The 14,811-nt window shown below is 36.2% G+C and overlaps 1 protein-coding gene across 2 annotated transcripts; it reads left to right on the top strand.

Annotated features, from left to right (window-relative positions):
* The first annotated feature begins 7,711 nt into the window (after positions 1 to 7,711).
* On the top strand, positions 7,712 to 14,475 carry SPON2 (spondin 2). 2 transcript variants are annotated; one of them, XM_027885999.1, is made up of 6 exons: positions 7,712 to 8,088; positions 8,884 to 9,116; positions 9,484 to 9,707; positions 9,970 to 10,161; positions 11,183 to 11,357; positions 13,441 to 14,475. In XM_027885999.1, exons 1-6 carry the CDS (start codon positions 7,928 to 7,930, stop codon positions 13,617 to 13,619), a joined length of 1,164 nt encoding a protein of 387 aa, XP_027741800.1. In that variant the 5' UTR covers positions 7,712 to 7,927; the 3' UTR covers positions 13,620 to 14,475. The 2 variants fall into 2 exon arrangements, with proteins under 2 accessions (XP_027741800.1, XP_027741799.1); XM_027885998.1 differs by having other exon boundaries at positions 7,986 to 8,094; positions 8,891 to 9,116.
* Positions 14,476 to 14,811: the final 336 nt, after the last annotated feature.

Genomic DNA, 14,811 nt, shown 5'->3' with positions numbered 1-14,811 from the left:
TTACCCATTTGATGAGAGTTGATTTCATGACATTTATAAAAGACTGAAAAAAAAAAAAAAAAAAAGCCTGGTTGCTTATTGTGAGGAGGTCATAAAAGACTTGAAAGTTCCCATAATAAACTCTCTGGGCATGCATTTAGTTCTCTGCAGTATTATTTGTGCTTCAACAAAAGATCCTCCACAAGCACACCCACACTTCTGTGGAAGCTGCTGTCACTGAACAATGTACAGATGATGAAAGTGCTTTCCTCAGAACCCAAAAGAAGCATAACTGTGTTGGTACCACTCTGCTTCTGAATCTATAGATCCCATCCCTCAAGTCAATGAACTAGCTCCATATTCTCCATGTTCATTTAACTGTAGTATCTTGAGTTTTGGTGAGAGATTGTTTCATGCTAACTCAAGGAATTCTGCACTGAATTCCATTGTGTGGCATAGACATATTCATGTCATCAACTCTACATTCCCCTCCTTAATTTTGCAATTATATTCCCTTTAGTACTTATGAAAGAGAAATCTCATCTGTGGACAGGGCCTCTGAGATTATTAGACAGGTGAGAATTTCTTGCCTTTACCCCAAGCATTGAAATAATATCAGAAACAAATTTTATTCATTATATGAGATCTTAGGATAGTTGAGGTTATGAGGGACTTCAGGAGGTCTCTCATCCAATCTCCCACTCAAAGCAGGGTCAGCTTTGAGATTCAGTCAGTCTGTTCATGACTTTATCCAATCTCATTTAAAGCCTCCAAGGAGGGAGACTGCCCTGCATCTTTGGGCCAACTGTCCCACTGCTTGACTGTTATGATGGTGAAAACATTTTTCCTTAGATCCAGTTTGAACTACTCTTGCCTCACTCTATGCCCACTGCCATTTATCCTCCCAGTGTCCACCACTGTGAAGCACCCAGCTTCGTTCTGCTGACCTCCTTACAGGCTCTGGAAGGCTCCTCTCAGGCTCCTTTGATCACCTTCCCTTCTCCTGGCTGAACAAAACTTGCTCACTATCCAATAAGCTCACTAAAGTTTATCAATACCTTTCTTGCATGGAGATTAAGTGGGGCTGGATACAGAATTCTAGATGAGGTCTAATAAATGCTGAAGGCAACAGTGCCAGTTGCCTGATAAATAACCTATTATTTATTATCTGTCATTAAATGGGTAATTTCTAGTTTTTCTAAGTGTCATTAAATCCTATTTATAGCCAACCTTAGGATTGATGACAGAATTATTCCTATAAACAAGAAAGTTGTACTGATTTTCCTATATAATTTCGATGGCATAAGACAAAAAAATTGCATCTTGGTCCCAAAAATGTGGAACCACCCTGCCAGTGAACCACAACTCTTCATTCCAATGTGATCCCTATTCTGCATTGGCTCCTCACCAGCCTTGGGGTGGGTAAAAGTTACTGTGCTATGGTGGCAGTCAATGAATCTTTTACTGAATTAGAGCTATGTGCAAACTGTGATATATGGATGACTTCCTAGAAAAGACCAATTCATTTTTTTCAGTACCTCATTATTCACATGAATTAAAGATGTAACTCTAACAACTCCACAGCAAGCATTTAATAGATTTAAGACCTTTGAAAAAAATACAAGATAAATCAACAAAACTGACTGTGAAGCAGGACATAATATAAGCAAAGAGAGGCCTTGATGGTGACTATTTTAGAAATATAATTTGGTGGCCTTCTGCAGTGTTGCCACAGAGATAAAAGACTGACATTTCTACAAGGCAAAGAAAGCATCAAATTGGTCTTAGAAAGTCAACACTTTGAAAAGTAGCTTTGTAGTGTTTAAATCTTTTTCCAATGGAAATTCAATGGCAAACAAGAAGTACAAATGCTAAAGTCACAGGTTCATTCCACTTTAGAAATGAATGATATATTAGGAAGATCGGACTTGTTGGAAGATGCAATCCATATTTTTCACAACAGTGAGAATTAATTTTTATTTTTTTAATTATGCTGCTGTAGTTTTGTCCCTTGTTTTCCACAGCCAGTTTTAAGCTCTCTTCTTAAAACTTTGTATAGACAGATAGATTAAATATTCTCTATGATGTAGTAGAAAACTACTGAATTTATTAACAAGTGAAGTTTAGAAATAATGAAAATTCCACCAGCAACAAAAGCATGTGAAAAGAACAAAGTCCAACAAAAAATATCCTACAGTTCTTTACATTGGAAACAGTGGAATAAGAAACTAAAACTGGTAAAATGCCATATTGAAATAACCACAGGGATTTCTACACAGGCTGTCTACTCAACCTTACTGAAGAATGATGGAATGAAATACTATGGTAAATCAAAACACTTTTTTTATTGTTGTTTACACCGTGTGTGTGAAATTCCACAAAAATATTCTGCCTTCTACTCTAATGAAACTATAGTGCAATACACAGTAGATTCTTAGTTTTTTCTTAGGTTTTCCTGCAGATATCTGAATTAAATTTAAAAGTAAGATTCCTTCAAGTGTCCAGCTCAGGCATGCAAGGTTTGCCTTCAGCATCTTGTAGACATTCAGCTGGTTTCAGAGTTCTGTTAAGTCACGCAGGAGGTACAGGCCAGTGAGCTAAACCTGCTGACTGCAGGCATGCCACAGGTTAACACAGTACTCTGAAAGCTGACCCTCATCCACAGCTCAGAATATCTGATGAACAAGTCAAAGAAGTTGTTTTTTTTCCCCCTCAGATCTGTGGAATTTTTGTGAATTAAAAGATAGCATGAATTCCTCCTCCAATATCCTGCTGCAAAACCCTTTGGAAACAAGAAGAGGCAGTGGCACTACCAGTTGGCTGTTGCAGGTGTGCAGTGAAGGATGATGAAGTTCAGGATAAAGGAGCTGCCCGAGTGTGTAATTCTAGTGAGTTTGCTTCATACCTATTCTAAGCATTAGCCATATAGAGGCATGAGGCTCCCAATTTGTGATTTAGCTGCCGAGCTGGCAGAGACGATGTCAATTGCTTGTTTCCAGATGAGTTCATTGCTGCCAAGATAACTCTTACTTACACATAAAGGAGCTTAAAAGATTTCATGGTTTCTGCTACAGATGAATTGAACAGATAACCGTGATTGTTAGGGCATCAGGATGCATTTGTGAGAGCCAGGAATGACCAGGTCTACATATTATGCCTGAAGGACAGTTTTTTGGAACAGGAGAAAATGGCTCTGTAGTTGACATCTGAAGGATACTGATACAGTGGAAAACAACTTCTATGTTCATATGATAAATGATAGATTAGGAAACCAGAAGTGCTGGTGAAGGTGACTATCCAGAAAAGTCAAACACAGTGGGTACTAGAGAGCTCAGTATCCTGCAGTAGCCAAAGAACCCTCAGGTTATGGATGCACTGACAGATCCCTATTCTCACCTCACTGACAGACACAATCCTTAGTCTCACCAACCAGTGTATAAACCACATTTTCATATGTGAAACACTTTCATGTCAACTGAAACCTGTATCATGGGTACTCCCACCTTCTTTCTTGTGTCTAACAGTGAGTCAAGTGAAGGAACTAATTTGGCTGAAAGCTAAGTTAGGAAGATTTGCAATAAACTGGGTCTGTTCTACAGTTTGTCTCACTGTGTGGACAACTTCTACTGGTGTAAAGGAGGAGAAAATAACAAGCTGTGATGCAGAAATGGGTGATATTCCAGGATCTTCCTGAAAAATGTTTTTGAAAGCAGAAAAGATGATATGTTTGTTATTTTTGCACAGCTGTGGGTAGGGGAAGAACTGAATGAGAAGCATAATCTCTGGTCCTTGTCATAGGGAACCTTGACTTGGTTAGCTAGGGCTGGCCTAGGTTTTCCAGTTCTAGAAGTTACTGAAATACAACTGGCAGAAGAATAGAGAGGATGACCAAAGGGCTTTTTGTTGCTGATCAGTGTCATTGTGGTCAAGAAGACTGGTATTTTTCCTTGACCCTTTTCCTTATCGTGGCTTGAATTCTCAGTGAGCCCTGAATAAAGATAGAGATGCCTGAATCTGGTACTGAGGTATAGATGCTTCCATGAGAGCGAGGATCGATGGAGACCTTATCAACACACTTAGTGGAGATCAGAGAACTACTCATGAACTATTAATTTGGTCAAATATGGATTAAAGGGTGAGCTGAAGAGTGCTCTAGATTCTATTGACTAAAATGACAGAACTTCCATTATCTATAGTCACAGTTTATGTATCTACTTTGCATGTTTGTACTTACTTTAGCTGCCTTAATCTGCAAACTAAAATTTTATTCCAAAAGGTTAATGAAAATTAAAGCTGCCCTCACTGCTGTTGTACAATCCAATATCAGGAATACTTTATTCTCTTATGTAAAACGCTTTATTTTATAAACGCTTCCAAACCAGCACTTCGATCTCTCCATCATAAAATTTTCTGCTGTTTGCCACTCCGGTGCTGAGATTTTACAACTTAGGGTTTTGACTGAATGTAAACCTTTGGCATTGCCATGGTAACTACAGGAGAGAAAATATAGCTCTATAATCCATCTTAAGTAATACAGTGTTATGTTTTTCTCGGTAGACAAAGAGATTCTAGGTAGTCATAAGCATATTAAACAGCCTGTGAATATCAGAGTTGCACATACACTCCTTTTTCAGAAAAATGGAAATTGTTTTATCAAGACTGTAATGTGTGGTAATACCTCAGGGATATAAATACAAAATTTCTGGAGCTCCTGTTTTGAGTAAAGGTGGGCAAACTAACTTCAGAACAATCACTTGGGTAAAACTTCCTTTGCCTTAATCCTACAGTTTAATAGAAACGTAATAACTAATCATGGCAATCTGATTGCTTACCAGAAAAAGGGCTAAAGCATTCTCTGACTAATCAAAATGGAATTTACACCTTTTAATGTGATATATTCCTGTGTGATAGCCTAAACAGGTTCATTTAAGTGTTTCCCTACAGTGCAAATTATTCCAGAGGCAACATGATATTGATGATACTGCTGTATTTTTAAATAGATTTTTTTCTCTAGTTTTCTCATTTTTTAAATTATTTTTTGTTAGAAAAATGCAGAATATTGTAGACAAGATTATGACTGTTATTTAAAAAACAAAAATATCTGGACATCCTTTTTTGTTTTATGCTTTCCAGCTTTCATCCTCTGAATCTTGGTAAAGACTGTAGGAACTGTGAAACTGCTGTCTTATTGAGAAGAAACAGCAGAAGTTGCACACTTCTGCAAGCAAAATTAACCCAAGGCATATTATGGCACTGTTTCTTACTTAAAACAAGCTTTGTATGCCTAATCCCTCCAGCATTCGGGGTCTGTAGAGGCACATATGTGGGTAGAAAATACCTGTACCTGAAGAGACACAAACTTGAAAACCAAAAGCTACTTTCCTGTAAAAAAGAAAGAAAATATATGTTCTAAATGGAAGGGTTTTTTTTCCAGCTTTCCATGAGTTTTCAGCAGCTTCCTAATGGGACATACAAACTGAAGAAGGAATGCAGGCATAGGTTCTGATCCCACAGCAATTTTTTTTCTCTAACTGCTGGTCCACAGAAATTTGGCTTCTGTGGTTCTCAGTCAAGAAAATAATCCATTGAGTGGAAATTTTTTTCTTGTTTTTTTTTTTTTTTTTTTTTTTTTTACCTCCCATCTATGAGATACATTTGGTGTTTTGGTGTCCTTCACAATGTCAGAGACTGATTACACTTAGCACAGTTTCTATTTAAAGAAATAAGACTGTGAGTCCTCAAATGAGTATTTTCTGACAACATTATTCTGCATGTTTTCTTTTTTTTTCTCTTTTTAGCTCTCTCCCTCATCCATGCGAGGTGGGAAGAGATGATAATTAAATAAATTTACAGTATTTTGTCCAACAATTTCATTAGAAATCCCACAAAGATAAGAGTGAGGCTCTAGGTCTTGAAGAATTTAATCCTGAGAAATCTGTCATAGTAAAGCCCTCACTGTAAACAGGGAAAAGTCCAGTGCCAAATTATGCAGCCTGCATGTATTGTCCTGTTCCTGGGTACATTCATAACACGTAGCCATGGAACCAGAATAATCTAGTCTGGTGATGTGCCTTTTGCCAGTGATTTATCTTCGAAAGGAAAGGGCCAGCCTGATACATTACACCATTCTGTGCCAGAGCCAGAGCCAGTTGCTTTGTTCCCACTTTAAGTGCCGTCCTGGCAGTGCCACAGTATGTTTCAGCATGAGAACTTCACTGGCTCAGTAATTGTGATGATAAACAACAAAGCCTACTGAAGTTTACAGCTGCTCAGCAATAAATATGTAAGCTTTAAGTAGTTCTAACAGTGCTCTGAGCAATGCACTTTTAAACTTGTGGGACATTCATGTAATTCTCCTGGAGGCTGCATGGGCTGGAGAGATCATCCCCTTCTGATGTTATTAAATTAAAATCTGTAAGAAACCTGTGGATCTGGAATTCTGTGCATAGGAGGGAGTGAGATGGATGTGATTCAAATATCATCCTTCAACAAACACTAAAATAACTTGTATAAAAGTATGCATGAAGGCTCTTTGCTCTTTTTTCTTAGTGGAGTATGGCTCCTGGAACAGAAATCAGTTATGGAAAACATAGCATTAACATAGGATGGAGGAAGAGACCTTGGAAATAAGGGCATGTCCCTTCCTAGATGGCTTAACCTCCTACAGGTGAAGCTATCCAGATACAGAGGGATTGTGGCTATAGGTGCTGTCTCCATCTATGTTGAAACTTGCAAGAGGTTCCATTCTGTCAGCAGAATAATCAATGGAAATTCCATTCAGGCATCCCACTTTATTCACCTCCTGGCTTGGATTTACCAGGGGTGAGGGGCAGAAGGGAAGTTTCCAGTTAAAGTGCCACAAAGCTCTAACATGTTTGGTAACTCCCTCCTGGTGGCCAAATGTGCGTCACTTGATCTATATTCTGTGTGTCTAACCTGTGATGGCCTGGGGGTTTCATCTGAAAAATAACTGGGTTTATTTGCTTTTTTCCCCATATGCTGTACCATCATGTCAGAGATCTGTGGAAATACTTAAATGACATTCCTCACAATTTCAGAAGTAAACTCTATGAAATATTATCTTCATGGTTCACTGTAAAATTCTGAATTTAACTTCCTTTGCTGATCAGCCAAGGACCTTATAGGGGTGGCACAAAGCCCTTGTTTTCCCTTACTTTAAAGGTGATGGGGAAAACAACTTAAAATAAAGATTAAACATTATTTTTAATTGGGTCACTATATAACGCATATTATTTCACAGACAATTTAAATAGTTTTAGTGATGTAAGTATATATACTGTGCTACAGAGGATGTATAATTTAACTGTAATAATAAGACTTTTAGTTGGAGTTTTCACTCTGAAGACAGCTAAGAAAAAATCTCTGAGCTTCCCAAAACCACTCTTTCCAAAAAAAACCACAACGTTACAGAGCCCTTTCATCATCCAGCATACGGTCCTGTACAACACAAAAATGTACACTGTACTACTTTAAATTAATTCATATTTGCAGGAGACACAGTCTGTGTCAGTATGTGCAATTATGAAATGTAACTTTTTTTTTCCCCTCTTGACATTTTTAGCTGCCTCACCCCTTTTATTTGAACACATACATATGGTGTGTGAGAGTGAGCAAGCTCTCTGTAAATGTTTGGAAGGAGCATCTGTCAGACAATAAAACTTACAGGAAAACATGTTTCTCATTTAAAGTGTATTTACCAGAACTATTTCAGTGTTGGAAACAGTTCATTTGTATAGCTTGGAGGCATTAATAAGAGCAGAGAACTGTAAAGGCACCAGAAAACTCGAACTGTTACTAAGAATCCAAGGTATTTTTAACAGCATTTTGTCTTTTCGGCACCCCAGCCTTCTGATAAGGAACCTGAACCAGTTGACTGACAGGAAACCTCTGCCAGTCCTTCCAAAGAGATTGCAAACAAGAAGATGGCATGGTTTTTGCAAACCTGGAAAGTCTAAAGATTGCAATAACTGTTGGACCAAAGGGACCCTCTTCAGGCATAAATAGCAAGACTCCTACTGTCTTCTCTTGCAGACCAACTCAGCTGCCAGCAAAAGCAGGTGCTCTCCCACTACCAGTGCTCCAGAGGAATATTTAGTGAGTATTCACAGCTATTTTTACAAATTAATATATTATTAGAGATTTAGTTATGTTTGTATAGTTTTCTCAAAGGACAAAATAATTTTAAAATAATTTTTAAGGCTGTTATTTTAAACAATTGCTGCAGTTGAACAGTCTGATGCAATTACCATGTTAATTTAAAAACAAAATTTGCACAAGCTATGACAGTAACTTTTAAAAAATGTTGGTTTTTAGAACTGTGTAGTTTAGACAATATAAAGGAATTACAATGTATTTTTATTCCACATTATGGCAGCAAAGTAATTTATACAAATATGAAATGTATTTGACTTTAAATGTTATGCTGTAAAACAGCCTTTGTAGAACACAAATTTAAAATAAATCATTTCTTTTGGCAAAGTAACCTGCAATTTAATCTTTAGAAGAATAAATACACCACTAATGTTTTCCACAGAAACAGTTGCTACTCTAATTAAATCAAGATGTGACTCTAATCAGATTTCAAAAGAAAATCAGAAACAGATTTTTCTCAGAGGTAGTACTATGGACAAGGATAAGATATTTCTATTTTCATTAGAAACACTTGTCCCACATAAAGTTACAGATTTGTTCTGTATAGCATGGAAATAACAAATCTGAAAGCATTATAGTAACGCTTTTAGAAGCATAAAAATTTTTATTGTTTCGGATATCTGCTTTCTTTTTGTTTATAACTGATGCTAGGTTAGATTTTATTAGGTAACTGTTATTAATTTTGAGTTTAGAGTGACTAATATGGCTAACAGATTTTTTTTTTCTTTTTGTGTGGAAGGGAATGGAAAACCTGATGTTTGTCTACTGCTCCTGTAAAGTTATCTGGACAGTACTTGTAACTATACTAGGTTATGCCAGCAGCTTGCCTGTGGGGGATGATTCTATTTGCACAGCAGAGGAACTTGCTAAGTACAGGATAATCTTCATAGGGAAATGGAGTCAGACTGCTTTCCCTAAGCAGTATCCACTCTACAGGCCCCCAGCACAGTGGTCATCCCTGCTAGGTAAGTAAAGTCTGCACAGTTTTAACAGCAGATAAATCTCTTGACCTCTGTGATCTTTTTTTTTTTTTTCTTCTTAATAGTCAAATTTAAGATAACTGATGGAAAAGGAAAAATTTTTTAAAGTTATTAAGAATGAAATTCATAAAATGAAGTATCCACAATATTTTCCGCAATCTGCAACTGTTTTCAATTGACTTCTGTTTTCAATTGGCTGCAGCTGAAACAAAGAGCGATAAGCCAAATGTTTTAGCGTTCACTCAATTTTATAGACACTTTTTTTTAACCTCAGAAATAAAACAGAGAAAATGAAGAAATAGGGACATTGTAAATCAGACTTTTATGTCATGCCATGTATTCACTCAAATAGGTGTTACTCATAGTTCTGACTACAGCATGTGGAAAAAAAATGAATATGCCAGCAATGGTGTACGTGATTTTGCTGAAAAGGGTGAAGCATGGGTATTAATGAAAGAAATAGAAGAAGCTGGAGAGAAAATTCAGAGTGTACATGGAATCTTCTCTGCTCCTGCAATTACCAGTGGTACAGGACAAACCTCTACTGAATTAGAAGTGCATCCAAGACATCCCTTAGTAAGTAAACATACATATTAATTTCAAAAGTTTATGTCACCAGCACCCAAAATTAAATATTTGACTTCTCACTTGTAGGAACAATATAATGCAAAGAGTTACAAAAAAGCACGTCACATTGCCGGGAGCACTGCACAGTTTCTATAAAGTAGAAGAGCATAATGACATTATTTCAAAATTTTTGAGTTAAAATTACTGTAAGCAGGACTGAAGCATTCCAAAATGAGTGACACAATCCTAATGGATAATTTTGTTTCATTAGGTTTCATTTGTTGTACGAATAGTTCCAAGCCCTGACTGGTTTGTGGGCATTGACAGCCTAAATCTCTGTGAAGGAGACCGCTGGATGGATGAAGTATCAGTCGATCTATATCCATATGATGCTGGAACTGATAGTGGTTTCACATTTTCCTCCCCAAACTTTGCCACTATTCCACAGGAGACAGTTCAAGAGGTAGGTATATGTACACAGATTAGCACTTCATACTGATATGTTTTGAGTCTTCCCTTTAAAAAATAACAATTGTGAAACTGATTTTAGTATTTGGAGGTGCTGATGCTCTCTACAGATGGATTTATAACACAGCTGATAAACTTACAGTTTTTTTCTATTTTCTGTGTCTCTGAAATTTATTAGGTAGATGCAGATTGTTCATGAAAACTTCTCTCTACATTTTAATTATTTTCTGGAAAAGCTGGCAGTTTTTAGATGACATTTAGCTATCCTTAAAGCACCAGGAAACTAAAAATACTGGCAAGAGTCCTGACATTGCTAAATATTTATCTAAACAGGGAAATTCTTAGTAGTGAATACTGATGTGAGGAGGAGTTCAGTTGAAAGCGCTGCTGAAACCTGAAACTTGCATTTGAGGGAAAGGACCTAAAGGAAAGCAAAGAACTTTGCAAAGAACATTATACTGCTATTGCAATGACCCCACTCTTTTGCTCATTTGATCCTCTATATGCCTCATACTTTGCTTTTGCCATTTAAAAATGTAGGGAACGGAGGATTTTAATTCAAGTGTTTTGAATGCTACAAGTATTCAGTTAATCCCTTCTTAAAGGTCAGTTTTCCTGGAGACAAATACTGTGTTAATGAGTAATGAGAAAAGGTACAGAGAATCTGGAAAACAATGCATTTGGCTTCCTATTTCCATATGACAGCATACCTAATATTATTATTTAATACTCACCCAGTTCTTTCCATCAAACCTTCCTCACATTACTGTCTTTTCAGTACCTCCCAGCACAGTTCACTATCCAAAGTGGATACCATTCATTTTTCCCTGTCTCAAAGCATTCTGCATCAAAATTCTGGGACTACCAGAATATTTATGAGAAATGAGGTTCACAGAAACTGGGAGTACTCAATTTATTTGCCAGAAAGAATTAGCATGATGTATAAAGATGATTTTACAGTTATCTTCTTACTAATATGATGTCATTTTGCTAATATTTCCCTTTTAATTTTGCAGATCACTTGCTCCTCTCCAAGTCACCCAGCAAACTCATTTTATTATCCAAAACTCAAAATTCTGCCACCTATTGCTCAAGTAACAATAGTGAAATTAAAGAAAAGCCAGCTGGGTCTTTCTGCACCTTTTATTAATCTTCCAGCCAAAAGCAATGAAATAATAGACTCTGTCTCAGGTAAGTGATTAGTACGTTGATGTTCTCAATTCTGTTATTTCCATTCACTCAGAAATATGTGGAAATCTGGCAGGTGCTGTGGATGCAACAGGTGATCAGGCAGAATATTCTCCTATCTGCATAGGAATAGTTTCCAGACTCACACATGGGAAATAAAACAAGCCAGTTGACATAAAAGAGAATTCCTGAAAGAATAAGGGAGGGATTGCATATTTGAGCTATGGTTCAAAGGATTGGGTTGCATCCACAGTAAGAGCTACTCAAGCCTTTGTATCAGTGAAGATCACTGAATTTTATAAGAAACAAATGACACTTGATCAGAATCAGAGTTCACAAACCCTTTGCAACTTTGAAGTAAATATTCACCCTAAAGTTTTTACACGATGATGAAGCCAGAAACTATTATTGTTGTCTCTTTCTGGGTCACAAGGCTTGACAGCTATGTGCAATAAAAATTGATATGATTCAACTGGTTTGGACTTATTTGCAATAGAAACATAAATCCTGACAACGAGATGATCCTGACACAAATGAGAGAGGTTCTCTCTCATTTTTGTTTTCATAAAAATATTAGCTAATAACCTTGAACAGGTAGGGAGATATGCAAACTACTGACTCAAGGCAGTCTTAAGGGTGATTTTCAAATCCCTGAATTAACAAAGGTATGGTTAACACAATATTTGCTCCAAGGGAGCAATGTACTCCCAGAAGAGTTGCCATGTTCCAAGACCTTCTCCAGAATGTCTGAGTATTGCATGGGTCTATTTCTGTGCTGGACACCTCACAGCTACTAAAATAAAGCTCGTTCTCTATACAACTAATGGGTGAATTTTACTTTAATAAATGCATTTATCAATTTATAGTGGTTTAATGTACTTTTGTTAGTAAAGAAGACACATTCAAAATGAGTGTTACATATGTCATCTGCTGTTATGTCTCTCCCACAGCATTCAAAAGGAACATTTGGCCCTCTTCAGGGTATAAATTTAAAACGATGCATTTAAAGTATGGCATTTCAAAATTCATTTTTAATCACAAATCCCCACTTTATTGTATATCAACCAGTAAATCAGTCTGCCTAAAAACATATTCCACAATCAAAAGGACAGATTTAATTACCAGAGGTCAAGCTGTGTCCCTCATTCCTTCTAGAAACAGGAATGAGTGATGACAGCAGAAGTGGTGAGTTCACCGTAATGCCAGGAATTTATACCAGGTGTCACACACTTAGTATGCCATTTAAAGATGGTTTTGTGCACACCTATTTTACCCACAAATGCTGTAGCAGGAAGTGTTGATGCAACTTCCTGTGACAAATCAATATTTTAATGTAACCTGCTAAGGAGTACTCACCCATATTTTTATGAGACATATTTTGAATAGAAGCATACATTATGCAAAGTACTTGAGAGTTTATAACTTCTTTTCTTGCAGCAAATTATACTGAAACCCCTTTAGTATTAGAAAGTCTACAGTGACAGAATATCTTTATTGCCAAGTGGGAGAGTAGTGTACACACCAAACAATAGTAAGATGATTTAATGTAAGAAATGGGACTTTTCTGTATTTCTGAAGCAAATTGCAACAAAATTAAAATGGAATTTGATATGACCAACTATAGGAACAATAGCTACCTACTAAGAAATATAAATATACCCAAATAAAGCAGAGAAAAGCTTTAATCCCAGCGTTTTTAGTAAGCCATGAAAAGGTAAATGCATTATAAAATTGACAGTAAATGTTTTTTAATTCATTCTTTTGAGTGCAATTATTTTAAGTATAGTTTTCTTTTAAAGGAATTATGTATTTTCAATTCAATAGATAATATGCTACACTACTGATATAATACCTCAGACATGCTCTAGGCTGCAATAACAATTATTTTGTCCATGAGCTTAGGAGATGAAAATAGACTTTTTAAAAAATTTATGAGACAACATACGGATTTTTTTATTATCATCACAAGTATTTTTTGTATAAGAGAGGATGCTATTCGATTATAACTCCTTAATGCTTTTCCAACTGTGCATTTGATTCAAGTACAACTTCATGTAAAGTTACCTTTTTGTTGTGTGTATTGCAGAAACACCCCTGGACTGTGAGGTTTCTCAGTGGTCTTCCTGGGGTCTCTGCAGAGGCGTTTGCAGAGAAACGGGGACCAAGATCAGAACTCGCTTCGTACTTCTTCAGCCTGCCAATAATGGAATGCCTTGTCCAACTCTGGATGAAGAAACACCATGTGAACCGGAGAACTGCATCTGAAATAAAGAAAAGATAATAATTTAGATAATTTAAAAGTAGGATGAGTTTAAATCTAAACTACATGTCAATCAGCGTTCTTTATAATGTGGATATGCTGTGCTATTTTGATGAAAAGGTGTATAAGAGTGGTTTTGAAAGTTGCTATTTAACTTCAAGATTTTAGGGGGTTAAATTTCTGAGGTTTAGAATGACAACAGTATTCGATCACTTACAGACAGACCAAAAACCCCCGAATAAATCCTTCCTACAAATACACTGTAAGTTCTTGGAGTACCCTCTAGTGGCAGAAAAGAAGACATTTGGAAACACTGTACTTCACATGCATAAAAATCAATCACAAAATCTAAACTAATAGCCTTCTTAAATACTGCAATTTGATTACCTACAGATATTTATACCTAGAAATTAATTTTTTCACCTAAATTATGTTTTTATAATTTATTGGCATTTTTTGTTGTCTTTCTAAACATGCTTAACATGCGTTTCTTCAGAAACTACTTACATAAGTCAGAGTGACCAGATGTTTGCAGCTTGGTTAAGACAATAGTCGAAGTGAGTAAACTTGTCTTGAGACTTAGGAACATATGAAAATGTCTTTTTATTTTTTTTTCTCAAAAGTGAGAAAAATCACTGCCATGTGTACACTCAGCCAACAAAATTACTAGAAAAATAAAGAAGGGTGGATACTACTAGAAAACTTCTGAACTGAATTAAATGTGTTAGTTGAGATTCAAAAACTGATTGTTGGTGTGTGTCACTCATGAGACAACTATCTCAAAGTTAATGCTGTCAACCATTGCATAAATTATATCCTTACGTTTATATATGCAGTAAATATTGTCCATGTTCCTTTAAATGTGTTTGTGTTCCTTTAAATGTTGTTTCCTTTAAATTTGTTATTTGCTCTTTTAACACTTTTTACAGAGAAAACTCAGCAATTTTTTAACAGTATCTAAAATTCAGGTATACACAATGATAACAAAATGCAATATGCCAGAAAGTGTTCCTGACTGCAAGTTTTAATGTTCAAATAACTGTTATAAAATGAATGTAACACATGCCTTATGAAGAGTTGTGGCTACCAACCAGGAAAAGAATTTTGGAATTATACCTACCCAGTAGAATAAGTTTGCAGTCAGCTCACAAGACTTTTGCAGCACACTGCAATTTTACAAATGTACAGTGCAGATAT

Source organism: Empidonax traillii, unplaced genomic scaffold (assembly GCF_003031625.1).
Source record: "Empidonax traillii isolate 1590-97213 ecotype Southwest subspecies unplaced genomic scaffold, ASM303162v1 scaffold175:size1888319, whole genome shotgun sequence".
Taxonomy (NCBI): domain Eukaryota; kingdom Metazoa; phylum Chordata; class Aves; order Passeriformes; family Tyrannidae; genus Empidonax; species Empidonax traillii.
Note: the sequence above shows the minus strand (reverse complement) of the source record. Positions and strands in the feature narration are given on the sequence as shown.

Coding starts and splice junctions, on each gene's coding strand:
- SPON2 (XM_027885999.1), top strand. CDS start 7,928: ATGGTTTTTGCAAACCTGGAAAGTCTAAAGATTGCAATAACTGTTGGA. Junction 10,162..11,182: donor CACAGGAGACAGTTCAAGAG/GTAGGTATATGT, acceptor TTAATTTTGCAG/ATCACTTGCTCCTCTCCAAG. Junction 11,358..13,440: donor AATAATAGACTCTGTCTCAG/GTAAGTGATTAG, acceptor TGTGTATTGCAG/AAACACCCCTGGACTGTGAG.